Source organism: Eptesicus fuscus, chromosome 11, assembly GCF_027574615.1.
Source record: "Eptesicus fuscus isolate TK198812 chromosome 11, DD_ASM_mEF_20220401, whole genome shotgun sequence".
Classification (NCBI taxonomy): domain Eukaryota; kingdom Metazoa; phylum Chordata; class Mammalia; order Chiroptera; family Vespertilionidae; genus Eptesicus; species Eptesicus fuscus.
This window is the reverse complement of record NC_072483.1, coordinates 59,657,564-59,684,111: the sequence shown is the minus strand read 5'-3', so window position 1 is coordinate 59,684,111 and position 26,548 is coordinate 59,657,564. Positions and strand designations below refer to the sequence as shown.

The following is a 26,548-nucleotide window of genomic DNA, read 5'->3' as shown; positions in this document are numbered from 1 at the left end:
CCCTCTGTGCACCCACCAGGCGCGACTCCACGCCAAGTCCAGCAGAGGCTTTGTGTCACTTCCTCCTTCCTAGCCAAGCGTTGTGTGTTCTTCTGATGTGATGACTAATGTTTTTCATTCTTATTGGGAAGCCTTTTCCATGCTCACCTCTCTCCTCTGCATTGCACGGGGCTGCCTCTCAGCTAACAGAGCCCTGGGCGGGGCCTCTGTCCTCCATGCATCTCTGCTAACCTGTCCCTTTCTCTCTGTCTGCCTGCGGCCCACCGGGCTGTGCGCACAGCCCTCGGAGCACAGCGGCCACCTCAACTCCAGCTCCCGCGCCTCCTCCAGAGCCAGCTCGGCGCGGGCCAGCCCAGTGGTGAGTGTGCCTGTCTGCTGCCTCTCTCCCTTCCTCACCTGTCTGTCCTCTGTCCGCCTCCACAAGCCTGGACGCAGGAGAAAGTCTCAGGGCTGCTCCTTAATCTATTATGTCTAAGTACAAACACAAGTGGGGGGTGGGGGTGTGCGCGTGCTACCCAGTTTGGAATATTACTATTCCGTGATCCCGGAATTGCATTGCAGTTTCTAAAGGACCAGGTAAGGGCTATTTAAACAGCGGGGCTGGAAGATGGATCTTACTGGGAAGAGGGAGCTTTGAACAGTGGGAGGAGTGTAGTCATGTGCATCAATGTGTTGTTTTTTTATGATTTAAAAACGGGAAGGATTGACTTAACATTCTGTTTGACATGTTATTTGTTGTTCGACCCGGGCAGTTTTAAACACGCAGTGTGGGCCTGACGGTCCATGACATCCCTAGCTGTGCTCGGTCCCCACCAACCCACCACCACCCGGGGTCTCAACCTCTTCAGTGTGTGCGAAACCACAGAATGCACTCCTGTTGCTCACTCGGCATGGAATGACCCGTGTTTTGCTTTGGGAAATAAGGGGCCCTACTATCTAGTCCCCATCTTTCGAGTGTCATTACGTGTTTCCCGGAGTCTTTGGAATATTAGGCACTTTCACCTCATCGGATGCTTTGTATGTGGCTGCTACACATTCTTTGAACAATAAGGGATTTACAGGGTGGTTTTGCCCCGGGGACTCCTGGGGAGGGGGGAGGCTGGCAGTGACCAGAGGAGGGGTGTTCAGTGAGCAGGAGCAGGGCCACAGTGAACCCTGGTCACAGGAAAGAAAGCTGGGGAGCGTGAGTCCGTGTAGGCCGTGCTCCTGGCAATCCGAGAGGAGGCCTGGAGCTGAGCTCTCTCCATAGCCCATGAGCGCTGGTGGCTTGTACGTTCTTTAAATTAGATGCAGTCTTTCAAAGTCACGAGGGTCCCTACCAGATGCAGATGTCAGCTGCTTCTGGGGAAGCAGACAGAGGGACCCTGGAGACTGGGCTCATATTGCTGATTGGGGTGGGTGGGCGGCCTTGGTGCTCACCTCCCTGGGTCCTGCCTCCGTGCCGGTCATCTCTGGGCTGGAAAAGGTGTGTTCCTGGTAGTGGAGAAATGTCCCTCTCCACCGTTTACCCGCGGGGGTGAGAAAACAGCAGATGGGCCAAGGCGGTGGGTGTTAGAATGGAAGATGTCCCCAGCGTGGGCTGCAGACACCACCTCTGTGCACGTGTCCCCTGCCCACCCACCCTCACCGCCACTGGAGCCTCCCACCCCACCCCATCCTGGAGACCAGCGTGAGGGGACCAGGAGAAGCCCCGTCCTGAATGCACTCACTGGGCGGTAAGGACACCCCTCAAAGCCAGGTGCTCATCACTCACCAGGACCCATCGGGCAGGAAGAGCGAGATACTCAGCTATTCAAGATCGTGTAACTTCCGTTTTTAAAATCTGGCAAATCTGCTTCTTATGGATGTTGCGAAATGACCAAAGGGCACTATTTTCAAACTCAAATTCCTGCTGACGGAGGCCAGCACACCTGCCGGCCTCCAGGGCGAGCCTCCTCCCAGCTCGGCTGTTCCCTAGGTTTTCACACATCAACTCATCTATGTGAAACCTTCCAACTCCTTGGAAGAAACATTCTCCATGGAGGTCAATGGCAAGCCAACCCTCCTTTTGGAAAGAAGTATTCACAGTTGACCAGCGAAGTCTGTGGCTCCACTTGCAAAGGGCCCTGGCCCCTGGCACACGGAATTGTAAAACCTGTGATTATCTGACCTTCACGTTTATTCAGGCATTGTGATGACACCACAGAATAACGGGCTCCCCCTGGTCAGACTGAAGAGACTGAAATCAGATACAGATTTCTTTGTCAGAAGCCTCTAAATTGTGACAGATTTACTCCCATAACACGGGTTTAGCGGATGACCAGAAGCAGAGGGGAGCGTGAAATGTGGCCGGTGTCCCTGGGGTCTGGTGGGACCCAGTGAGGCCCCCAACCTTGGGAGCTGGGGGGGGCGGGGGGCGGGGGGCGGGTTGCAGCTTCTTCTGCAGGTGCCATCAGGGAACGAAGCACAGTGGGTGGAGGGCCCTCACAGTTCTCAATCTCTTTAACTGAGGGTCTAGCTGAGGAGATTTCAGACTGCTCTGGCCCCTTCCGCCAGTTCCAAAACTCACGGCTGGGCGACCAGTTGTTTCTTGGGAGGGACTGTGCAGTGACATTGTTTCTGTGACCAAGTTGCCCATTCAGGGTCCGGGGTGCTGGCTGGGGGTTGGGTGAAGGGGACACCATGAGGAAAAGTCCTTTGTGCCTGGCCCCTGTGTCTGTGCTGGGGTCTCTCTGGGCCCACAGACTGTACTCTGTGTCTAGGGAGGTAGGCAGGCAGATGGTGTATGGAGACCCTGAAATTTTACACCTCACCAGATGCTGTGGTTAAGTGAGTCTACATAGTAAACTCATTTATAGGATGTTAGAAGGCTGGAGTTAAATATTTAATGTACTACTTTAAGCATTTGTTTTTCAAATTTAAAATTTCACAGAAGTATATTTAGAAGTGACTCTTCCCAGTAGATTTTTAACAGCTGTTTTTGTATGCACCCAGTTGTGGCTGAAATCCTGCTGTACGTAGTTCCTAAACCTGTTACCCTGAGGTGGTCACACGGACCTGAAATGTTTAGTATTGCTCAGGCAATGAAAGTCATGAATGCAATAAGCTGCAAGATATGTGGTCGCTGTCACCCTTCCACGAATGAGGACGCTGGTGTCCGCAGACGTCCCATGCTGGTGTGGCCTGGCGTGTCCCTGGCCTCACTGTGCTCATGTCCACACCATGTTGTCGGGTTCCGTTCATCCCCCTGGGCAGCAGCCACCACACTGTTCATCTCTTTTGTCTCTTTGTATATTATTTCCAGAGATAAAATGCTGTGCTTTGTGTCAAAATTAAACACACCATCTGGGTTACGTCTTTGGGGGAGAGAGGAAGGGAGTGCTTTATTAAAGTGGGTGCAGCTGCCTGACAGCTTGGCACACTGCCATCTAGTGGGAGCCCCGGGCACTGCAACAGCCTCATGCTGCTCTGTCCATTCCCAAGGGGCTCCAGGTACTTGTGTCTCAGGAAGGCGGGCAAATACCACCTGTCCCTTGTCACTCAGAAGGCAGACAGAACACATTTACTCTACTATGTAGAATAGAGAGGGGCAGCAACAGTTAGGCACAGACTGGCTATAACTTTCCTTGAGAGCGTCATTTTTCTGCATACATGGTCTCTATGAAAAACATTCTGAGTCCGTTACATATTTGAGAGCAGAGGCTTTTTAAAAACTATTTTAAACTTGTTTTAGAATTAAAGAGAAAACAATGATTTTAGGGTTTTTTGTCTTCCTCATTTGTTTTTTGCGAACTACAAACACAATGTGTGCGTTTTTGGTACAGGTGAAATGATGCAGGGCAGAGCTGGCCTGAAGTCCCCGTGTGACCAATACTTTTGCTCTGTGTGTACACATATATATGATGTCATTTTATGGGGACAGATACCTTTGTAGGTGAAGGTAAGATTTCTGGGGCTTCACGTAGCTACACAATCTTTATTGCTGATGACCAGTCAGAAACGCTACCATTTAAACCTCGAAGCTACGAAGCAGCGGGCTTCTCCAGATAGCTTGACGGTCTATTAAATGGGCCCTTCTTCTTCCACCTAAGAGTTAAGTCACTCTCTTTATTTTCATCTCATTACTATTTGTTCTGCCAATTCGCTTATTTTGGGGATTGAAGGCCTTGGGCCCAGCTGGTTTAATGAATTGATTTCCAGCAGACCAGGTGCTTGACAGTTAGCTTCTCCTTGGTTGTTTGAAATGTTTTTCTTTATTGTTGAAAGTATTACAGATGTCCCCTTTGTTTGTTTTTCCCATTGACCCCCTCCACCCCGCCCCGCCCCTCCCAGGCCTTCACCACTCTATTGTCTGTGTCCACGTATGCGCATAAGTTCCCCAATTAATCACTGCCCACCCACACCCCCACCCCCGCCCCCACCTTTCCTCTGAAATTCGTCAGTCTTTTGAAATTTTCAGGAATGTTATTCCCAACTGGAGAGAAGACCCAGCCTTGAAGGGCTAAAGTCATCACAGCTCAGAGCATGGGTGCAGGGTGGTGAGGTAGAACCCTCTCGATCGAGGCCACCTCGATTCCCAGAACATCTCGTCAGGCCGATGTGGCACGCACATCTGAAAAAATAACAGCTCTAGGTGTGCATTCTTACACGTACAGGTGGTGTGGCACGCAGCCGGAGCGTCAGAGCTCCGTAATGGGATGTAACTGCCAAATTGAGGAGTGAAAAGAGCCCTACGGGTGAGAGTTCTGGAAAGCTCCCACGAGACACCGTTTTGCCCTGTTCTCTGGAGGACAGCCGGCTGTGGGCACAGGAAGGAGAGTTCTCCGGCACAGGGAGCGCCAGGATCCGAAGCCCCACCCAAGGGCGTGAGGCCAGCCTGCCCTCAGTATAGCCCCCTGGCCCGAGGGACGTGGTCCCTGCTCTTGTTTTCCCTCCTGCTCTTTGGACACTAAGGAGACTCAGAGGAGAGGAGAGTTGCTCCTGGAGGCCCAGGTGTGGGTGGGCAGGTGAGAACAGGTGTTCTGGGAGCCAGGCCCCCGGTTGAACTTGGCCATTCTGAGCTGAGAACTGGTTTGGAATTGCCTCCTTTTGGAAAGACCGAGTATGTTGTCAGGTTTCACTCACCCCCTTGGTTGGTGATTAGCTGTCACACTTTGCTGTGTCATTTTACCGGTCTGTTCAGGCATTCTCCTCTCAGAGAGCAAGTTGAGGTGCAAGTTTGGAGGAGAGAAGGTGGCAGGTGACATGCCTTCTTGGTGGGGGACAGGCTCATGAGGGCCTGCAGCCCAGCGTGGGCCCAGGGCGCACACAAGACGGGAAGTGGTCACCTTTGCAGGGCATCACTGACCAGGCAGCACCTGCACCTGAATGCTGCCCCACGGACAGTGTCACTGTCACAGTTCACGTCATTACGCTCCGTGGGGAGGTCTCAGCCTGCAGTCTGGACCGGCTGTGGGACACGCGTGCAGAGGTCCGAAAGTCCCAGGCCACCGACGAGGCTGACTGGCTCAGGTGTGCTCTGCACTCATCAGTTCGTCGCAGTGGGTCCCAGGCCTCGAATGGAAGCAGCTCTGAGCTACCGGAGGCAGATGGGAGACACGATGGGGAAGGCGTGATGAGTGGCGGCTTCCCCCAGGGAGTTTGGAGACGGCTGAGCACAGGGTTTCCTCATCCTCTGTGGCCTTCCAGTGGGCGATGGAGAGGAGCCCTCCGTGTACCAAAAAAAGGGAAAAAGGAAAAGAAACGTTTCTTTTGTTGAGCAGAGAAAGAAGTCGTGCCATTGTCAGCGTGGTGGCCCCATCCCTGAGACCTCTCGAGGCGAAGGGTGGCCGGGTCGCTGTTCATGCAGCCGCGTGGCTGCTCTCGTCCCGTCCCACCGGGACGCCTACCTGCCGAAGGGAGAAGACGGGCCTCAGAACCACATGCAAACAGCAAAGCTGAGAAAAGGCAAATGCTTGGGGCCCCACTTTTCACCTGGCAAAGTCTCCCGTACCTTCAGCCCCCTCACCCCCATGCCCCCAACCAGCGTCCCACGTCGGGCACTCATCCCCAGATGTTTGAACCAGAGGTTCACATTGACCCAGTCACTCACGAGAAGTAGAAAAGGTTACAGTCGGCTCGCTGCTTTCCCTTGCTTCAGAGGCCACGTTCTGTGAGAGTGGAAATTAACACTCCGTGGCTGCCCCTCCGAGCCCAGGACCCCCTGTGTTCTCGCTGTCTAATCGCAGTGGCTGCAGAGGGTAGACAGGTGTGGGGTGTGGTCCCTCCTGTGTGGACACAGACCTCCACACGAGCTGCGGAATCGGAAAGTAAACCGGTTCAGCCGAGTTCGTGAGCAAGCTCCTCCCCGTGGGCCTTTCTGCGATCACTGTGTGGTTTCGGCGTCATTACGTTCCTGTGGAAACTATAAAAGTTGAGGAGCCTGGCTCTGAGCTGCGGTGGGCACACGTGTCTGTGTCGCCTGGCAGAGGCATATCGGAGGGTCTCATGGGCAAAGTGGTTTTTAAACTACAAAGGAAACTATTGTGTTAGCATCATCTGACCCTGCATCTCAATTACCCATTTAATGCTTATGTTTAATATTTGTGCATTTTCCTCTCTAGGTTGAAGAGAGACCAGAAAAAGATTTCACTGAGAAGGTGAGGAATTTCTATAAGCCTTTATGTTATGTCATTAATGAACCTAGTGGGTCCCAAAATTTATGGGTAAAACTAACAAGAAAATATGTGAGTGAACAGGACAGTGTGTGGGCCACCAGCCAGCGTCACAACCTTTGGGGGAAGGGTCCCCGGGAGTCACTTCCAGTTTGCGCGTTAAACCCTCAGAACAGTGACGGACGGCAGGGTGAATGCACATCCCCAGGCCCCCCCGTGTGGAGCTGTCTGTATTGGCTTCCAAGCCCACGGAAGATGTTCCGAGTGGGAACCTGAATTCAAGTGAAGGTCCCTACAGCAGGCGTGCAGGTCATTTGGGTTTTGTCTAAAATTGTGTCTGATTCTTGCCATGCTCTAGGGGTCTCGTAACCTGCCTGGCCTGTCTGCAGCCACACTGGCCTCGCTGGGTGGCACCTCCTCCCGGAGGGGGAGCGGGGACACCTCCATCTCCATCGACACGGAGGCATCCATTAGGGAGATCAAGGTAACGCTCTCTGCCTACTAATGACCCTTTATTCAAATCTGTCTCCAAGGGGAAAAAAGATTTAATTCCTAAAGTGCCAGATATTTCTTCTCAGTCCTGTCTCCGCTGCCTCCCATACACAGGTGTTCAGGTAACCCCAAGACCCAGCACAGACCTGGTCTCCCCAGGAGGTTGTCCCTGCCTGCCCCGCCCACCAGGGCCCACTGCACCCGGGCCCCTGCTCCCCCTCAGCTCTGGGGCACACCTGTGCCAGCACTCACCACGCCGCACAGAGGTGCTGGGCCACTCTGTCCACCTGCCCTCTGCCCGTTCCTTCTCTCTGTCGCACACCTTCAGGAGACCGCACCAGGCTGTTTGAGTGGCTTTTTCTCCTCCCGCTGGGATGTGGACACTGTTCTCTGTACCATCCTCACCCCTGGGTGTGAGTTGGGAATGCGGTGCTGTTGTTAAAGTAGCTGCATCCGAAAGGAGCCCATGCAGAGGGCAGTGTGTCCTCCGAGAGCTTCCTAATAATTAAAACTGCATGAAAGAGAACCAGCTGCCACGGCTTTCTGAGCCGCTGGCGGCCCATTCGCCAGGGAGGCCAGAGAAGAGGTTAAGTATCCGCGGGGGAGGGCCAGTTCCCTCGAAGGTGCCTGGCGACTCCTGTGCTTCAGAAGAGTGGTTTTTTACTGTTCTTCCTCGCGTCCCCTGGGCCATCCCCGGGCCGCCTGCAGCTCTGTTCGCTCCTGTACTCCAGTGATGTAGTTGCTGTTTGCTGCCATCGGATTTGTCTCTGCCCCTAGGTTGTGGCATCAGTCATTTGTTCAACAAGTGCTTATGGAGCGTCGGGCTCCCACGGATGCCAGGCACAGGGATGTGGTGGTGAAGGGGCGGGGCAGAGTGGGATGGGCGCCGTGATGCACGGCACAGCTGTGCCGACCTCTGCCTCTGGTGTCGTCCTGTATCCAGCAGAGGAGAACTCTAGGAGCTTGAGGGAGCCCTTAACCACAAGGAGTATTTCTTGTTCCATTTTCTGAAGCTCTTTTGCCTGTTTTACAAAATTATGCAAATATATCATGTGAGATAGACCTCAATTTTATAAATTCTTGTGAAAATATCATGAGACACACCTAAATTTTAATCTTGGTAACATGGAAATTTCTTTTCTTTTTCTCCAACACTTAAAAAAAACAACAACAATGAAGAAGGGCCTAGCTGGTGTGGCTCATGGTTGAGCATCGACCCAGGAACTAAGAGGCCCCTGGTTCGATTCCCGGTCAGGGCACATGCCCGGATTGTGGGCTCGATCCCCAGTAGGGGCCGTGCAGGAGGCAGCCAATCGATGTCTCTCTCTCATCAATGTTTCCATCTCTCTATTCCTCTCCCTTCCTCGCTCTCTAAAATCAATGAAAACATATTGGGGAGGGGGTGGGGGAGAAGGAGGAAGTCACTGCTCAGACTGTTAGAGGAGGCCGCCCAGAAGCGGGAAGCTCTCGCCTCTGTCTCTGTGGTCTTGTCCACCTCTCCCTTGACATCACTTGCCTTTCTTGCCATCCCCCCAGGAGCTCAGTGAGTTAAAGGACCAGATTCAGGATGTGGAAGGCAAATATATGCAGGGGCTGAAAGAGATGAAGGTACCAGTGGATGGAGTGTGGGCTGATGACATTAACCTAACTTAACCTAAAACCATCCTCAGGGAGACATTCCAAGCGCTGCTAACCCTACTGACGCCCCAGACTCCAAATGCTACATGATGTGTGCACGCAGCATGTCTTTGTGCAGCCTTTGAACCGAGAAAAAGCTACTAACACGTTTGTTGATTCATGTCTTGTCCTCACGCAGCCCCCCTCCCTGGCCTGAAAACCAGGAGCTACCAGACAGGCGAAGAAGGGTTTTTTGTTTTCTTCGCTTTCCATAGCGGTTACATGCACACACCGCCTTACTTCACCTGCCTCGCCACACATCTGATGTCTGCAGTAACACAGTCCCTGTGGCCATGCTCCGAAACACCAAGTCATTTGCATGTTGTAACACTGTACTGATGGGAGCAGTGTCTGAATGCACCTCGAGCTGGGTTTATTTGAGTATTAGGGTGTGGAATCACGCTGTTGTTCCAACCAGGACATTTAGTTGTCATTCCTGGAACAGTCGGGGCCTGTGCCCTGTCTTTATTAGGCAGCCAATGGCAGACCATGATCTAGCAATAGATGGTAAACCTGTCACTCCCCCGAGCTCCCCCAGAAAGTACCCCCCAGTATCACAGGGGCATCAGAGCAGAGGTGACAATCACACAACTAATCACTTTCATATTTGTCACCTCTTTTCAAAAAGAAAAATTAAGACCCTGGCCTTTAACTCATGAAAAGGAAGCCAGTGAGGCAGCCCAGGAACCACTGGTCCCACCCAAAATCGTTGCCCTGGTTTGCGAGTGCAGGTGAGACCAGCACTGGCCCCTGACAGCCGACCCGGCAGCGCCACCCTTCGTTAGCTGTAGGTGGCTTGTACCCGGGCACTCTGCTCTCGCTTCCTTCCGAAGTCGCCTTCCCCTGTTCTCTGTTTTGGGATCTGAATGCCACTGTGCTCTCTGGGTGGCCTGCCCTCTGAGGGCGGAGCCACGGGAGGGCCTTGCGTACTCTTTCCCCGGGCCCTGGGCGGTCCTTTCCGGGGCCCACCCACTGAGGCCTGTGTGCCTGGTGTAGTTTTCCTGTGGGCTGAGAATCTGAAGTTCCATTTCATCCTTTCCTGGTTCGTGGGTACAGACAGGGATCTCTGGTAGCTCGAGGCAGGGGTTTGCTTCTCTCAGAGAAGCTGGCGCGGTCCCCAGTTTTCGCCACGTAACTTGAACGATTACTTCGGAAACCTGTAGAACAGCCTGACCCACTCCAGGCAGCTACTGCCTCGTGGGGTTGGGACTCACTGCCTGTGACCAGACCCTCTCCATCGGGCGTCTCCCTGGTCCTGTGACTGTGTAAACCATCTTCATCCCTGGGCACAGTTAATAACTAACTTCCTGAGTGACGAGAATTTGATTACATTGAAAAGGAGGAATTTCTGTGCGTTTGAAATTGCCGTGTGTTTCCTGTTTTGATTCATTTGCTCTAAGAAAGTCAAAATTTAGGGCTGAGCTGCTTGTTTTTAAGAATGCTGAACTGACCTTTGTTTTTGTTTTCTTACTATAATTTCAACAATATGTCCTGGCTTCTGCAGGACTCGCTAGCAGAAGTGGAAGAGAAGTATAAGAAGGCGATGGTTTCCAACGCCCAGCTGGACAATGAGAAGATGAACTACATGTACCAGGTCGATACCCTGAAGGACACGCTGCTGGAGCTGGAAGAACAGCTGGCGGAGTCTAGGCGGCAGTATGAGGAGAAAAGCAAAGTAAGCTTCCGTGTAGTGAAGAACGGTAGAGTAGATACGTAAATGCATGTACTTGGTATATGGTGTGTACATATGTGGGTGTGGGGGGTGTTTTCCAGGTTCCATAAAAGTCTGAGCTTTCTTTTTAATAATTTTTTTTTTTTTTTTAGTTTTTATGCATGTATGTGTGTTTATTTTTTTAATGATTTTAGAGAGAGAGGATGGGAGAGGGAGAGAGAGAAACATCAATGAGAGAAACATCAATTGGCTGTCTCCTGTACGCCCCCTACTGGGGATCAAGCCCACAACCTAGGCATGTGCCCTACTGGGAATCAAACAGAGCACAGAGAGCCATGTTGCCAGGTCTCTGGAGTGAGTCTCGTAGAGGGGAGCGTCTGGGGGGGGGTTGCGGCCAAGCTCTTCTGCTGCCCCCACCTTTTCTGTTTGGTCCCTGGAGGACAGAGTCGGTCAGCCTCTGTTAAAGAGATAGGCTGACCGAAGGAGGCATATTTAGCCCCCTTTTTAACCCAAAGGGTAGTCCCTGTCATATTTTAAAGTTAGGGATATTTTTAGTATAAATCCTTTGCAAAGCTGGGTCCTCACTGGGGCCCTCAGCACAGCCAGCTCCATGGACGACAGCAGTCACCCTCACGGGGACCCTTCCTAGGGTCCCCTAGAGAGGAGCCAGGAAACGCTGTCAGTTCCATCAACTTCTCTAATTTTACAGTAAACCACAGGGTGTCTTCTAGAAAGTCCAGAGAAATGGGTTCATGGTGTTAAAAAGGCCTTGGACCCTGTGCTAACGTGGTCCCAGGTCATTCGTCCCAAGGCAGAGGTAAATCGAGGGGGCGTGAACCCGACCAATGGGAAACCGTGACTCCCCCGCCTGATGCCCTGCTCCTCGTCCGCAGGAATTCGAGCGGGAGAAGCACACCCACAGCCTGCTGCAGTTTCAGTTCGCCCAAGTGAAAGCCGCCCTGCAGCAGAGAGAGGAGATGCTCGAGGTGGGTAGCTGCTCCCCATTCTGCTTTTCCTGTGTGACTTGGGAGCATTTTGTTGGTTCATTACTAACGCCACGGGTTTTCTGGAAAACCGAGGGCTTAGGCTGATTCTCCGTGCCTCGTTGATGGAGTCCTGTTCCTTTCATTCCTGGGTGGTCCTTTGAGGAGGTGGGGCAGACAGAATAATGCCTGCGTCCTAATCCTGGGACCTGTGAAAACGTTGCCTTCCACGGCAGAGGGGGCCTTGTGGTGGGAGATTATCCTAGGTTTTCTGGTGTGTCACAGGGTCCTTACAGAAGGGAGGCAGGAAGGTCAAAGGCAGAAGTAGGGGGTGACATGAGGAGGGGCCCTGAGCCAAGGAATTGGGAGCCTCTAGAAGCTAAAAGAAGGGAGGAAGTGGGTTCTCTCCTGGAGCCTCCAGAAAAGAACCCAGGCCTGCCCACCCTGTGGCCTCAGCCTGTAAGACTCATTTTGGACTTCTGAGCTGCAGCACTGTTAGAATACATTTTTAATATATTTCGTATTGTTTTCAGAGAGAGAGAGAGAGAGAGAGGGAGAGAGAGAGAAACATCAATGATGAGAGAGCATCATTGATTGCCTGCCTCCTGCACTCCCCCTACTGGGAATAGAGCCAGCAACCCTGGCATGTGCCCTGACTGGGAATCGAACCGTGACCTCCTAGTTCATAGGCCGGCGCTAAACCACTGAGCCACGCTGGCCGGGCCATTTGTGTTATTTGAAGCCACTGAATTTGTGCTAATTTGTTACAGTGCCAATAGGAAACATACAGGGTTGATATTTACCTTTTTAGTTCGATCAGAACTTTAGTGCCTCTCAGTAAGAAATTCCCCCAGACGGGTTTCTTCCTGCGCTTTGGGATGCTGGGAGTAGAACCCAGAGCCCTGCTGGCCTTCGAGAATGAGCTCAGGATTAGCGAGAAGCTGCCTCTGCGTCCCTCTGTTTGCTGGCTCCTGGCAACTCTCCGACTCACCGACTCTGCGCAGGTCCACACTGGGATTACTTTCTGTTTAACCCTTTATCTGTCTCTTCCTCTCTGTTCCTGTTCTTCAGGAAATCCGACAGCTGCAGCAGAAACAGGCGAGTTATATCAGGGAGATTTCTGATCTTCAGGAGACGATAGAGTGGAAAGACAAAAAGATAGGGGTAGGGCTCTCAAATCTTTGAAAATCTGTTCAAACAAGCTGTCTGCTTAGCAAATGTGTTGCTTTTAGGATCGTTGGTGTGCTTGGATGTGTATGCATGCAGCCCCACGTGATGCAAACTCAGTCATGCAGCGAATACGAACTCGCCCAAATTGGTAGTAACTCCGGGTTGGAAGTTGGCTTCCCACGTGAACAGTCTCGCTTTCTCAGCATGAGCCGGCTCTGCCTGCCCGTCCAGCTGCCAGGGACTGACGGACGGACGGAGACACTCCATGAGGGGGCACTCGGGCACTCTCGTGTGCGAATTTCCCGCTCGTCTTAGGGCTTTTTCTCAAGGGGTCTGAGGAAGCTGTAAGGTGGCAAGTGCTTAAAATCTCCTCAGAGAGTCCTCAGACCCTCTCCCTCCCCAAAAACAGAACAGCAGCCCACCTGCCTGTAGGTGTGACGAGGGGGGAGGACAGGACCACTCGCAGCACCTGCTGTGCTTCCTGGCAGCAGCTCCGGAACGTAGTGGCCCATCATACCACAGAGGTCTGGTGACGGTCCCCCCATACTAGAGCAAGTCATCAGAGCGTTGACAGTGTGATGCCACGCTTGTCTTCACTCGGATACACTCATCCACACGTACTCAGGGTTCTGTGCACGTGCACATGTGCACGCATGCATGTGTTTGTTTGCTTCAGGACCACTTTGTGTTTGTCTGTGCCAACAGTCACCGTGAATCCAGGTAGAAAAATAGTCTCAATTGCTAAAATGCAGGGTGTCCCAAAAAAATGTATATGCACTTTGAATGGTTATTAAATAAGTGTTTTTCAACATACAGTTCATTTTCAAAATTGAAAAGAATCTACAGAAATGAATATTTTTTATCAACTCCTGTTTTCAAACTGGTCCAGGCACTGCTGACAAGGCAAAGCAATGGAATCGCAAATGTCAAGAATCATTTCATTTGGTCTTTGTGTGCCTTCAGTTCGTCGACTGCTGCCAGTTTGGTACCATAAGCTTTATCATTAATGTATCCCCATTGAAAAAAAGGTCTAGTGTCACTTTAGGACCAATTTTCTTTGTTAAAAGCTTAGTCTGTCTTCACCCATTATTTCAAATCAGTGAAACCTGAAAATTCAGTGTTGTCAGCTCTTAAAGTGTATATATATTTTGGGGGACACCTGATAGTTGTCACTGGGGATTCGTCAGCATTTCCTCCTCTTCTGTATTTACGCCTCATTTAAAGGCCACCGGGCCTCTGATAGTTCTCTGACACGGCTGTGAAACCGGACTGAGCTAAACACGATGCAGATGCAGCCCTCCGGTGCCTCCGTTCAGGAGCATGGGCAGCAGCGTTGCTCGGCTGTCGTAAACTGGAGGAGAGTTTGTTGCTGGCATTTTGTTTGTATCTTTGAGCATGTGATATCTAACGCCCTGACTGTAGCGTTTTACAGAGTAGAAGCTTCTTTCTTCCTTACTCTGCTTTTGACATCACCTGCTTACCTGTGTGAATTTCTCTCTTTGCTCCGCTGCACACTCAGGCCTTAGAGAGGCAGAAAGAGTTCTTTGATTCCATCAGGAGTGAACGAGATGATCTTAGAGAAGAAGTAGTCGTGCTGAAAGAGGAACTAAAGGTATGAAGCCCAAGATCAGCTAAAAGAGAAAGTCCCGGTGACCACGGCGAGTGCTGGGATTCTCAGGAAGGAATGTGTGTGTGTTTGCCAGCGTTAATTCCTTTTATGTCATTGATTTTCATTCTGTTACCAATGCAAATCTGAGGTTAACTGACACCAAAGAGACATGTAAAGCGAGTCCAGGTTCTATGGGGTCTGTCCATGGCCAGATGTTCACAAGCATATCTGAGCTCGAAAGCAACTCAGGAACTCAGCAACTCAGGTTTCCAGGAACTTTTTTATCTACTGTCTCAGTACTTCCCATGATCATTAATAAGTTCTCCAGGGCCCTACCTAAAGTTAGAGGGTGCGTTTGTTTGTTATATCAAAGGCTCAACTGTAGGGACTTCTCTAGCTGAACATAGTGTGGGCTAGGCTCATGCCATTTATACTTTGAGGCCCACTGGCTTGCAGGAAAGTCATGTTCTATCTGGGCCGTGTCCAGGGGTCTTCAGCTGCTGTCTGGACACCGAATAAAAACACCCAGCATGCAGCAGTGGGGTCAGAGCTCTGGATGGGCTGTGAGCGCTGGAGGGGGCAGTGTTGAGGCAGGGCACGGCCATGGGCTAATTCTCGCATAGTCAAAGGTAGCTGCTATATCCAAGGCTCAAGGCCAGAGCAGTGAACCAGAAGGCGCGGGCTTGAGCTTAGGTTCAGCAGGGGGTTCCCCCAGGGCTGTGAGTGCAGTGTTGGGGATTCCTCCCAGGACACGAGGGAGCTGGGGCAGCAGAGAGGGTGGGGGGGTCATCCATGGTCAAGGGAGATCCTGGAGTCGTGAGGCACAGCTGGCTTTAAAGTGTTTCACTATGGAGTGAGCGGGAGTTAAATTTCTTTTTGTTTATTGACTTTAAAGAGAGGGAGGGAGAGAAAGAGAGAGGACAGCAAGAGAGAAACATTGATCGGTTGCCTCCTGCACCATCTCACAACAAACCTGCAACCTGGGCATGTGCCCTGACTGGGAACCAAACCCTGCACCTTGTGTGTGTGCGCACGCTCAGGACAACACTCCAACCAACCGAGCCACACCGGCCACGGCGAGTTACATTTCTTTTTAATATGCCAAACATTCTAGCCACTTCCTAATTCCTTCCTTAGCTTAAATGTCATCACTCCTTTCAGAACATGTACACATTTCTTTCTTTTTCTCCGTATCTCTTCGTAAAGAACCCAATCGGGGTTTTAAAAGTCAGGTTCACCTTACCATGACTTGCTCGATGCTTCCTGTGGTGGCAGCCTGCAGGCGTCACCTCCAGTTTAAAAGGGCTCCCGCTGAAAGCGCCCGGTCACCCCACATCAGGACACGGGCGGGGGCCTGCGGAAGGACCAGCCCTTGCAGGAGAGTCCGGATCTGTGTGTTGATAGAATAGCCACGAGGGTGGTGCCCAGCTCTTCTTGACTCTGTGAAATTTTCCTCGACTTCAGGAAAAATAGCTTCTTCTGAAATTATTATTAATAAAGTAGAGTTTAAGCTAACATCACTCAGTGAGTATTACGACGAGCCTGTTTTTGTTCCAGAAACACGGAATAATCCTAAATTCAGAAACGGCTACCAATGGAGAAACTCCAGACACCCTAAATAGTGTTGGATACCCAGGTCCTACCAAGATGACAAAAGAAGAGCTGAATGCCCTCAAGGCGACGGGGGACGGGACCCTCGGTAAGTCCTTGTTTTCCTGTGGCTCCTGTCACCTCCAGGCAGCACTGGCTCACCCTCACTGCATTGTCAGGGTCGAAGCAGTCATCACTGCCCATTAACAGTCACACCGCATGCCACCTGTCCTGTCTCGTCATGGAGTTCCTTGCGCACGATGTGATCACCCACGCGTGTTGTCTGGCGTGCACCTCTGATCAGTGCTCCCCATCCATGGCTGGGGATACATTTCTCTTGCTTCTCAGAGCTGCCACATGAGACTGTGATCACAAGGAAAATAGTCTCAAAATTAAGTGACACTTTTGATAGCGCTACTTGGCTTTCCTCAGATATGTGCCAAGGGTGGCTTTTTAACTTACTCTCTTACGGAATTGTCCAAAGGGGGAAATAGCAGAGGCTGTAAATCAAGTTAGTCAACCATTTTTGCAAGCCAACATGGCACATCCTTCGAGATGCTCTGAGGGGATAAGGTGTCTGTGGACAACAAGTGGAGGCTGTGACAGAGGACATCTTGGTTGCCATTCTCAGTGTAGCACTTGAGAGGGACAGACTGCCCTGGTGGCGAGGGAGAGGGACAGGGACCCTGGTGGCGAGGGGGAGGGACAGGGGCCCTGGTGGCCAGTATGGTGTTCTTTACCAGTGAGAATTGGATATTTCTGCCCCTTTGTCAGAGGTGACGTTTCCATGTATGTCACATTTTTGCTTCTGAAAGAATGTAAGCTGGGATTCCAGTAGATTGTAGGAATATCTGAAAGGCTCACCGATTAATATTTGTCATAATAATTGGCCTGGGGATAATGCTTCAGAATCATGTGCGGCCTCACTGGTCACCTGAGTGTCCCAGGTTTAGAGTGCGGCCAGAGTGGGGTCAGGCCATGACTGTTGTTTCCATTCGGAACCTTTCATCTTACTCCTTTTATTTATGGAAATGCAGAACCCTCGGGGCTTGCTTCCCAGGGAGTGCCTCACTATATGACACTGAAGGAATACACAGCTCTTTTAGTTGTGTAAAGGTTGCTAAAAGAACATAAGTTGGTTAATGTCCACCATACCTTTGTACTAGCTAGCTGAGCAGTTAGGAATTTGATCATGCTGCTCTTGTTCAAATACACATTTTGCAAGTCTTGGATAATCATTGTGAAACAGACACTTAAAGAACCAGAAATACCAGTTTTATAAGTGTCTCCAAAAGTTCTTTAATCACTATCAGTAAAGAATTGTGGGCACTTCCCTATATATGTCTATTTTTAACTTACATACATATAAGGTTTCATTAATATAAAATGTACATTATAAAACAAGCACTGGTAGAAATCTTCAAAGGGTAAAGCAAAACTAACCCTAAACGGAAGTCCTACCACTTTCCCCATTTTCCCCGGGTCAGCGCACCCACCGTGGAGACCGCTGGGTCATGAAATTGTCAAGCTTTGACCTTCAGTGACGTGCTATCTTATATGCTGCGGTTCTGTTTGTTTGAAGAATCCAAAGTATAACTTCATTCCAAAGCAGTGACATGTTTGTTAATGCATATTTTTAATAGATGAGTCATTTATTATTTAAGTGGTCATCCTAATGTAAGAGTTTGCCTCCCGCTGGGACTCCCTGTCCCTTAGGGAACGGGGTGAAGGTGTGTAGGGCATAGGCCACTTTCTCAGGAGACAGTGGTTAGGTGGAGGAGAGTGGGTTTCTTTTTACCTTGTCTGAGCTATTGCAAAAGTATCTTCCTCAAGATTGACCTTGAGGCTGAGTTTTTAAGACAAACGGAATGTTCCTTTTAAAACTGATTGGAAGCTGCCTTTAGGGCCGTGGGATCCGCAGTGCAGTTTGAGAGCTGACAATGTGTGAGTTGTCAGACGTGCCTTTGGGAATGAGCATGGGGAACACCAGCCTGAAGTCCTTAAAACCCATCATTTTGGATTGTTCGGCTGCCTGATCCAGAGCTCTTTCTAGTTGTTAAAACTTCACTTCACCTTTGAAAATCAGTTCACACAAGAGGGCACCAGCAGCCACTCGCCGTGAGGTGGTGGCATGGCCTTGGCCGGTGGCTGTGGGCGGGTGCGGTGGCTGCTTCGTGGCACAGAGCTGGCGGGCTTCTGTTCCGGGTGACTCTGTGCTGACTCTCTCGAGGAGTGGGGCTGGGTGGGGATGAGAACTTGTGTTTACCTTGTCATGTATATTAAGTGGTCACATCATGGGGTCCCTTCAATTTTCTCAATGGTCTTTTAGGAAAAGCCACTGCAGTGGAGGTGAAAAATGAAATTGTGGAGAATGTGGGGAAAAGAGAAATCTTGCAAAATACTGAGCAGGAACAGCACAAAGAGGACCCCGTAGAGGATTGTGTGGACACTGAGGTCTTGCCTCCTGGTGACAGTGCCGAGGACCGGAAAACCTCTGAAGACAGTGCCCCCTCCCTAGGAACATTAGCTACAAATGAGGGACAGGTTCAAAGCTCAGGGCTAGAGAGCACGTCCTTCCTTGAACATGCAGAGCAGGTTGAGTCCAGGGAGCTCACAAGCACCCCAGATGCTAGGACTGGGGCTCCCCTTGAGCAGTCTAAGAGCTCAAGTGAACCAGGTGGTGAAACCCCGGGTCCTGCAATTGGGCAGGGCAGCTGGAATGCCTTGGATATAAAAAACCAAAGTGAAGAAGCTACAGAAAAACAGGAACAAGAAGAGCAAGATTTTCAGACCAGTTTGGGAGAGGTTAACACAAAACCACACCAGGAACCTGCTCCTGTGCAAATACCTGAAGTTGAAAAGGTGAGCAGCTCCGAGGGTGCGGTGGAGGCAGGACTAGCTGGATTGGAGGAGCAAGAGGGCACAGTGGCCTCATGTCCTCCAAGTTATAGCAATGACACAGTGAGTCATGACACATGTGCGGTCGATGTCCCCAGGGAGTTGGGCCCAAGGTTAGAGAAAGAGCTCACCAACCAGGAAGGGGCTGAACCCAGGGAGGTCCCAGTTCTGAGCACGGGAGCAGGGGGGGAGCACAGTGAGGAAGAGGACGAGGGGAGGGGGTTCCTGAGTGAGAAACCAGTCCAGACAGAAGTCCCGGCCAGTCCCTCTTCTCCAGCAGCCAGTGCTCAGGAGGCAGCAGGTGCACATACAGTAAAGGCCAAGAGAGAACCCAGTGAAGAAAAGAACGACCCACAGGGAGAGGGATTGGATTCATCCCAAAAGAAGACGAAAAACAAGAAAAAGAAAAACAAGAAGAAAAAGTCACCGGCACCTGTAGAAACCCCTCAGGATGTTAAGAAAGAGTTAACATTTCAGAACCCAGATCTAAGTGAAGTTAAGGAAGAAAAGCAGGTAAAATCTCCTGATGAAAAATCAGGTGTGGAAACACAAAATGAGGTCACTGGAAATCACAAACAGAACATTGTGGCCGGAAGCAGTGAAAACCTGGGCTTGCCAGAAGACCCTAAGACGGAGTTGGTTGGAAAACTGAACCACGAAGATGGTGATGTCAACACCGAGGTGGGGAAAGGAAGAGCTGATGGAGAACCATTACTGTTTGAAGGTGATACCACTCAGGCCTCAGGCTCCAGAGCCAGTGCTGAGGGGTCAGAGGAAGGAGCTGTAAAAGCTAACGCTGAAGGAGCTGGTGCTGCTCCCAGCCGTCCCCCAGAGAACGAAGAGGTGCCTGGCAGCGCCCGGCTCGGAAATGAAAGTCCTTCCGAGGACATTAATGCTGCCTCTCAAACAGAAGGCACAGAGGGCTGTGTGATGTCCGAGTTTCCAAGCCAGGAGGTCAGAAAGGTTTTAGGTAGCATTAGTCTAGAAAACGATGACTCGGCACCAGCAAGAGAGTCAGGGGACTCCCATTCAGAGTGCAAAGAAGAGACGAGGGGCAGAAGCGAGAAGGACAAAAGCAAAGAAGACTGCGCGTTGTCATAGGTTGAGGCTTGCTTGTCAGGCGGAGTCAGAGAGGGGCCAGGACGGCACAGTGAGTCCAAGCAACAGACTCTTGTCCGTTACCTCCGCTGGTGAAATGTTCTAGATGGAGGTAGACATGTATGACAATCTGCCACCACGTTATCTACTACTCTAAGTTATAGACTGTTACTTGTAGATTTATATTTTATTAGGGTTATCACCCAGATTAAGACACATTTGTTATCATGTAAGTTTTAACTGAGAGCATTCCAGTAGTATCAAACAATAACATACACTGTTTATATTTCTGCTTATAATCAAAATAAACATAGTTCATGCCTGCCTTAGGCCAATATGAATGTGGATATTCTTGACCAAATATATCAGCATCTAATTGAAATGACCAGATAGCATTCTACGATTCCTACATTATGAGTAAATTAATTTGTCTCATTCAAATATATGTGCTTTCATATTTGCTTTTGATATGTACATGATAACCTGCATGGTATTTTATTTAAAAAGGAGATAAATGGCCAAACATCATGTAGGTCCCTGAGTGATAAGATTTGCACCTTAGGACAATAGCTCATCATTTTAGGGATAATGAACATCTTAAAGTCCTGGGAGTTCTTACTTGCCTTTACCTCATCTAAAGATTTTATCTCAGCTAATGCTTTAGAGTTCATTGTTCATGATACCTGAGTTTATTTTATAGATTTTTTCTCTTTTTTAAAAAAAAATTTAATACATTTTAATTAAAGAAGTTAAGTGGGAGGGAGGGACGGAGTGGGGGGAGAGAGAGAGAGAGAAACATCGATGTGAAAGAGACACATCGATTGGTTGCCTCCTGCACACACCCCGACCAGGGCGGGGGATCAAACTTGCAACCCAGGTACGTGCCCTTGACCAGTAATCGAACCTGCACCCTTTGGTTCGATGGCTGACATTCTAACCACTGAGCAACACTGGCCAGGGCTTATTTTATAGATTTTGACTTCACCTCATGCCAATTATGTATCCAAGTCATTTTACACAAAGATTTTTTTAAATTATTTTCTGGAAGAGACTTATGTTGAAATTGCATTTTCTATACAATATTAGGGTGGGAAGAATCATTTCTAAAATTTTTTAACCTTAAAATTACTTCTCTTTCTGTTTGTCTAATCATTATTCAGAAGACCAATAGAAAAGAGTACTGTTCTTCAGCAAACTGCTAATTAGACTATGACAGGATATTTTCAATAGCTGAATCACTTTTGGTATTTTGGTATAAATGTTTGCATTTGTTGTGTCTCCGTATAGTCTTATTGGAAAATTCTTGTTCTGGTCTTGTTGAACAAAATATATATTTCCTATATAAAAGAGAATTTTTTAAAATAATTGTAACATGAAATTGAAAAATAATTGTAAGATATTAAAACCACAAGGGAATGAACATTATGAATGCTGTTAACACTTTATGACTTCATCGTACTGTTACAAGATATAATTGAGTGCAAAGAAGACCAAAGCCTCAATAAAATGTGAGGCAAACTTGTTATCATGTATTTGAAATAAAGACATTTTTCTAGTTTTACAAGCCTGTGTTCCACTCTTTTGGCTCCTTGGATTCTGACCTTGGCTGCTATTGTACCTAATTCACCTGTGAGGTTGTGCCCACTTCCAAGTTACTGATTCCCTGTCAGGGTCCCGCTGAGCACCCTTTGCCAGTAAGGACTGAACTTCTCTCCCGGCATCTAGCGTCTCAGCTCTCCCTGTGACGGGCACACATCTGCAGCTGGCCCTCCTCCCTCTCAATAGCGCGTCGAGGCAGCACTGTCTTTTTAGTTTTGCAAAGCGCCGTGTCCACCCCCGGTGTTCTATAAACAAGAACCAACAACAATACCCGCTGGCCCCGCGGCCACCAGGGACCCCAGCCCTGAGCGCCCAGTGCCACCCTGGCCCGGACCGGCCACAAGACGGGGGCAGAGGATCTCGGCATCTAGACGGGCTGAAGTTGCGTCATCTGGGGAGGACCACGGAGATCTTCCCCCGCAGCCTCGCCTGGGAGCTGTGGCTCTGAGGAGAAAGACCTCCGTTCCATGGGCCAGGACTTAGCGCGCTTTGAAGAGTGTGGTGAGAACGGCAGGTAAACGTTGACTTTCTGCATAAGGGTCCCGAGTGGAGGGTGATGGGGCTGCCAGAAGCCCATGGGTGCCTATGAACAGAAAAGCCTGAGGCTTGCTGGAGAATCAAGTCCAAGGGCGGCAGAGGAGTTGACAGGGTTTTAGCTGATGTCTCTAACTTCGGCAAAGCTGCTTTCACACTGGAATGCACCCTCTGGGGCCGAACTCACTAAGTGTGAGATCGTTAAGCCACGTTACGCTCTTTCCTCCCTCACCCAGGTTATTCAACAGCACACCTACGGACACTAGGGTAAATCTCCCATCCCTCCAGCCAGCCAGCAGTCTCCCTTAGTCTCATGTTTCCTGAGTAAACGTTGTTCATCACTTCATACAGGAAAGGCCCTGTGCAGTGAACAAGCAGATAGGACCCAGCTCCGAGTGGCAGTGGACAGCTGAGAATTAGGACAGAAGCACCAAAGAAGAGAAGGACTCTGAAGAGCCAAACCATTTCCTGGTCACCTGAGTCTACATTGTGAGCATCAGTTCCTCTGCTCCAAGTGTGAGATGACGGTGTAGCCCAGCACAGTAACTGGTGCTCACAACGGAGGCCCTTAAATGACGAAGGAAGGGTTACCTTAGGTCTGTTAGGTTGAGCAAGGCACAGGGTATTCCCAGCAACCTGGGAACATTTCAGTGTCGAAAGATTCAGACTCGGAAAAGAATCCAGGCACATCCTGCCAAGCACATCCCCAGGGGAACCTAGACCACAGAGGTTCCGCCATAGCACAGAGCAGAGGGGCACATGGATCACATCGAAAAGCTGGGATATTTCTCGGCCTGAAGCAGAATGTAGCTACTGTATGTAGAAGTAAATCTTCCTTCAGAAGTATAATAAAGTGCCAGTATGGGTGCATGTAAAGAAAAGGGAACGGTACCAGAGATTTGAATTATAGGTTGCTATTTTATAATATATGAAGGTTGGGAAGTAGTAAAGGTTGTGAGAGGTTTTAGGAATGAGATGGATGGCATTGACTACTTTCTATAATGTTAGTATTTCCAGTTAATGACCTGATCATTTACATTCCCACTGTCACGAGGACCTGGAATGCTCTTTCTCGGGGGTTAGATAGTTTGGGATTTCTGTTTTCTGTCAATAGACTCCCACCCCAGGAGAGCACCTTACCTAGCATGCCACCGTGAACGCCCCAGTAAGATTTACTCCCAAGCATCCAGGCTCCAGAAGGAAAAAAGGGGTGTGTGTGTGTGTGTGTGTGTGTGTGTGTGTGTGTTCATGTGTGCTTGCTTGTTCAGTGTGATGATCATCCATAGGGAAAACTTTGTCTTTTAGGAGAAAAACCCTTCCTCTCTTTCCCTTTCACCCTGTCCACTGTCCCTCTTACATCAAAGACTTAACATTTTTCCAGATGTGAATGGCTTCCGCTGTTCAGTGGAACGGAAGCCAGCGGGGCTGGTGTGGACAGTTCCCATCTGTGCGGACCTCCTGGGCCCTGTAAACAGGAGAAAGAAGAATTGTCCTTAGCAACCTGTTTGCCTTTGACAGTAAGGAGGAGGTATTGTCCTGGCCTGGGGGCCTGGCCCAGGGAGGACGAAACAGACCCTGTGAAACTGACCATATGATCAAGCTCGGTCCTGTGAGGAGGGAGGGGGGAAAGCAGGCGCGTAGAGGTTTCTTGAGAGACCACAGTCAGCACTGGAAAGAGTGACTACTTGGTGATGTGGCTGTGACTAGTTGTGGACCTTGCTGTACCCCAGGCGAGTGAGGTAACAAGGTGAGGCCACAGGAACAAGTGACCAGAAGGGCTCAGAGAATTCCAATGCTCTTTCGGCTGCCCAGGGACTGGCTCTAAGGCCTTAATTAGCTTGTTGTTTCTCAAGTGCATACCAGAAAAGTTGTTGGAATTTAGTATAAAAACCAGATTTTTTAGAAGTGTAATCCTGACCAGTATTACTAAAATACTTTTAATGGCCACTCATTTTAACTTCCCACTATGAAAGAAAACCCTACATTTGAGTCATTGTGACTTCCAATTCTTTATGCCTTGTTTCTGAAAACTGCAAGTCCAAGGTCTATAAATGGGTATTTGTTTGAAAATCGGGTGTTAGAGAGCAATGATGAGCAGTGCTATTAGGGTAGTAATAGGTTTGCAATATTCTTGTTAAGAATTACAATAAGCATACCATTGATGTAACACCATTCACTCAACGATTTAGATTGTTGGTTTTTAAAGCTATTTTTTTTAAATATATTTTATTGATTTTTTACAGAGAGGATAGATAGTTAGAAACATCAATGAGAGAGAAACATCAATCAGCTGCCTCCTGTACACCCCCTACTGGGGATGTGTCTGAAACCAAGGTACATGCCCTTGACTAGAATCGAACCTGGGACCCTTGAGTCCGCAGGCTGATGCTCTATCCACTGAGCCAAACCAGTTAGGGCGGTTTTTAAAGCTATTTTAAAAAGTACTCATTTCCTTCATATCAAATAATTTTGCTTCTTGTTGTTTCCATTATCTTAAAACTATTTTGTTTTCATCTTAATTCTGCTTTAAAATTTCTTTCTTAAAAATTCCACATCTCCCTATTTTGCATATTCTCATCATGAGACTTAAGGTTAGAGGATCCTTATTTTTTTCCTTAAGACTATTATTACAATTTAACATTTGTTTTTTATTTGCTATCTAAGGTATTTGAAGTCTCCTAATAGAAAAATAATAAAATTGTATAATATATGAGCTTCAAGACCACTTTCTGATATATCCAGAGTTTCTTATGATGCCCGGGATTTTGTATATAGGAATATAAAATAGATAAGATAAAATTAAAAGTGATCTTGAATAAGAGATCTGGGTTTAAAACTATAAAATTTTTTCAGTGTTGGGTGGGGTGGGTTTATAGAAGGAAAAGAATGGATCATCCCTCAGAAGCAATTTGAATGTGGGTAAATCAAAATGGAGTTCAAAAGGATCATGAAATTATCTTGTACTTAACATTTTCTGGAGTTTATTTTGTTACTGTGCCTTCCAAAATAACAACTTGGGGTGTTTGGACAAACAATTAGAGTGAGCATGTAACTTGGGTTAGAGTGTGGCTACATGACTTTTAAAAGAAAACAGGTGCATTTTATATGAATTGTTTCCATTTCACGTGGCTGATCTAAAGCAGGCAGTGTGAGAACGCTGGTCCCTCCGGTACAGGACTCTCCGGCCAGGAGTCCGGGCCCAGCTCTGAGGTCTGAGTTTAGGTTTGGAAAAGCAGTGCAGTGATGCAGTTAGGGGCGAGGCCCTGAGGCTGGGTGGCGAGGCCTCGGGAGGTTTCTTAGTTGTTCTGGGCCTTGGGTCTTAGGATGGAATAACAGAGCTGCCCGCAGGGCTCCATGGGTGAGAGAGGCTGGTGGCCGTGCCTGGCACAGAGTGGGTGCACCACACACGAGCATCGCTCTCTCATCACGTCACCCCAGCTCTCCTTGAGGCTGGTGTAGGATTTGGCCCAAAACCCCACACCCCCTGCAGGCTGTGGTTCCCCCCTGCACTGAACACTGCATTCAGGGAGATGTTTAGGGAGAATTCTGGGTGCTTATGTATATGCATCCTGATATATCTGGGGTGGGAGGAAGGACAGAAACCTAATTATTCCTGCGTTCTTCCTCAAAAGAATAAAAGTGTTTGACAAGTGGGTTAGCACATATGTAGTCAGCAAACTATGATTCGTAGTCATAGTCAAAACTCCAGCCTGGGTGAGCCTATGAGAGAAATACCTCTGGGGGTACACTCAGGAAGTGTGGGCTAATGAAAACGCCGGTGATGTGTCGTGGTGATGCTCAGTGTGTTTGTACCTTGCTAATGATGTTAAACCATGAAGCCTGTGAGATCTTGTGTTGCAGTGTGGTTTGGCCCTAGAGCCCTTGCATGCTAACCCCAAGTAGAAGATTAGCCCATTTGCATGCGGCCGGACGCTGACGAGACAAGCATGTGCTGGGAGGTTGACCACCTCAACCTCCCGAGGCTGAACTCCTCCCCCGTCCTGTGTGTGGCCTCATTCGCTGTGGTACGTGTTTAATACCTTCATCATCGGTTTCACTAACCTGAGTGCTCATTCTCCCATGTAGCCATCTGCTGAAGGTGCAGTCCACAGAGCCCCCTAAACCTGTGTCTTTCTGATTTCTTCAGACATTAGGTTGAAAAAGCTTGTTGACGAACGGGAGTGCTTACTGGAACAGGTAACAACCTATTTATTGCTTTACGAGTTGTCTAGTTGGGGCACCTGAAACCAGGAACCTTCCCATCCTTCCTGCTTGCTTTGTCAGGACCCCTAACACATCGTGCTTGAAAATAACGATCAATCCAGCTGGGGCTCTTGAAATTTTTATCCGTCTGAAGTCATAGGAGGTTTAGAGAGGAGGTCTCAGAGAGCCACGGCCATGTGCTGGGTTGAGGAGGCAGCACACAAATCACTGCCTAACATTACTCGTCTGGTGGGGACTCAGTTTCAGCACTTCTGTGCCTAGGAGGCTCCAGGTGGCCCTCCCTGGCTCCTTAGTGAATAAAGCAGAGCTTAATAGCACCCTGAATTGCTAACACTTAGACAAACATTTAAACTACTAGAGGCCCGGTGCA

The 26,548-nt window shown here is 49.3% G+C and overlaps 1 protein-coding gene across 4 annotated transcripts in view; it reads left to right on the top strand.

Moving 5' to 3' along the window:
* Positions 1 to 26,548, top strand: part of LRRFIP1 (LRR binding FLII interacting protein 1) — a 72,252-nt gene that overhangs the window by 40,637 nt on the left and 5,067 nt on the right. For 2 of the 4 annotated variants that reach the window (XM_054723432.1, XM_054723433.1), the window contains 6 exons: positions 6,582 to 6,617; positions 6,991 to 7,116; positions 10,306 to 10,476; positions 11,367 to 11,459; positions 15,793 to 15,934; positions 18,155 to 21,385. In XM_054723432.1, the coding sequence (XP_054579407.1) occupies positions 6,582 to 6,617; positions 6,991 to 7,116; positions 10,306 to 10,476; positions 11,367 to 11,459; positions 15,793 to 15,934; positions 18,155 to 19,824 (2,238 nt within the window). In that variant the 3' untranslated portion in view covers positions 19,825 to 21,385. Of the gene's footprint in view, positions 1 to 280; positions 359 to 6,581; positions 6,618 to 6,990; positions 7,117 to 8,660; positions 8,733 to 10,305; positions 10,477 to 11,366; positions 11,460 to 12,527; positions 12,621 to 14,145; positions 14,239 to 15,792; positions 15,935 to 18,154; positions 21,386 to 26,101; positions 26,152 to 26,548 lie in introns of those variants that run through there. The other 2 variants (XM_054723434.1, XM_054723431.1) reach the window with 2 other exon arrangements.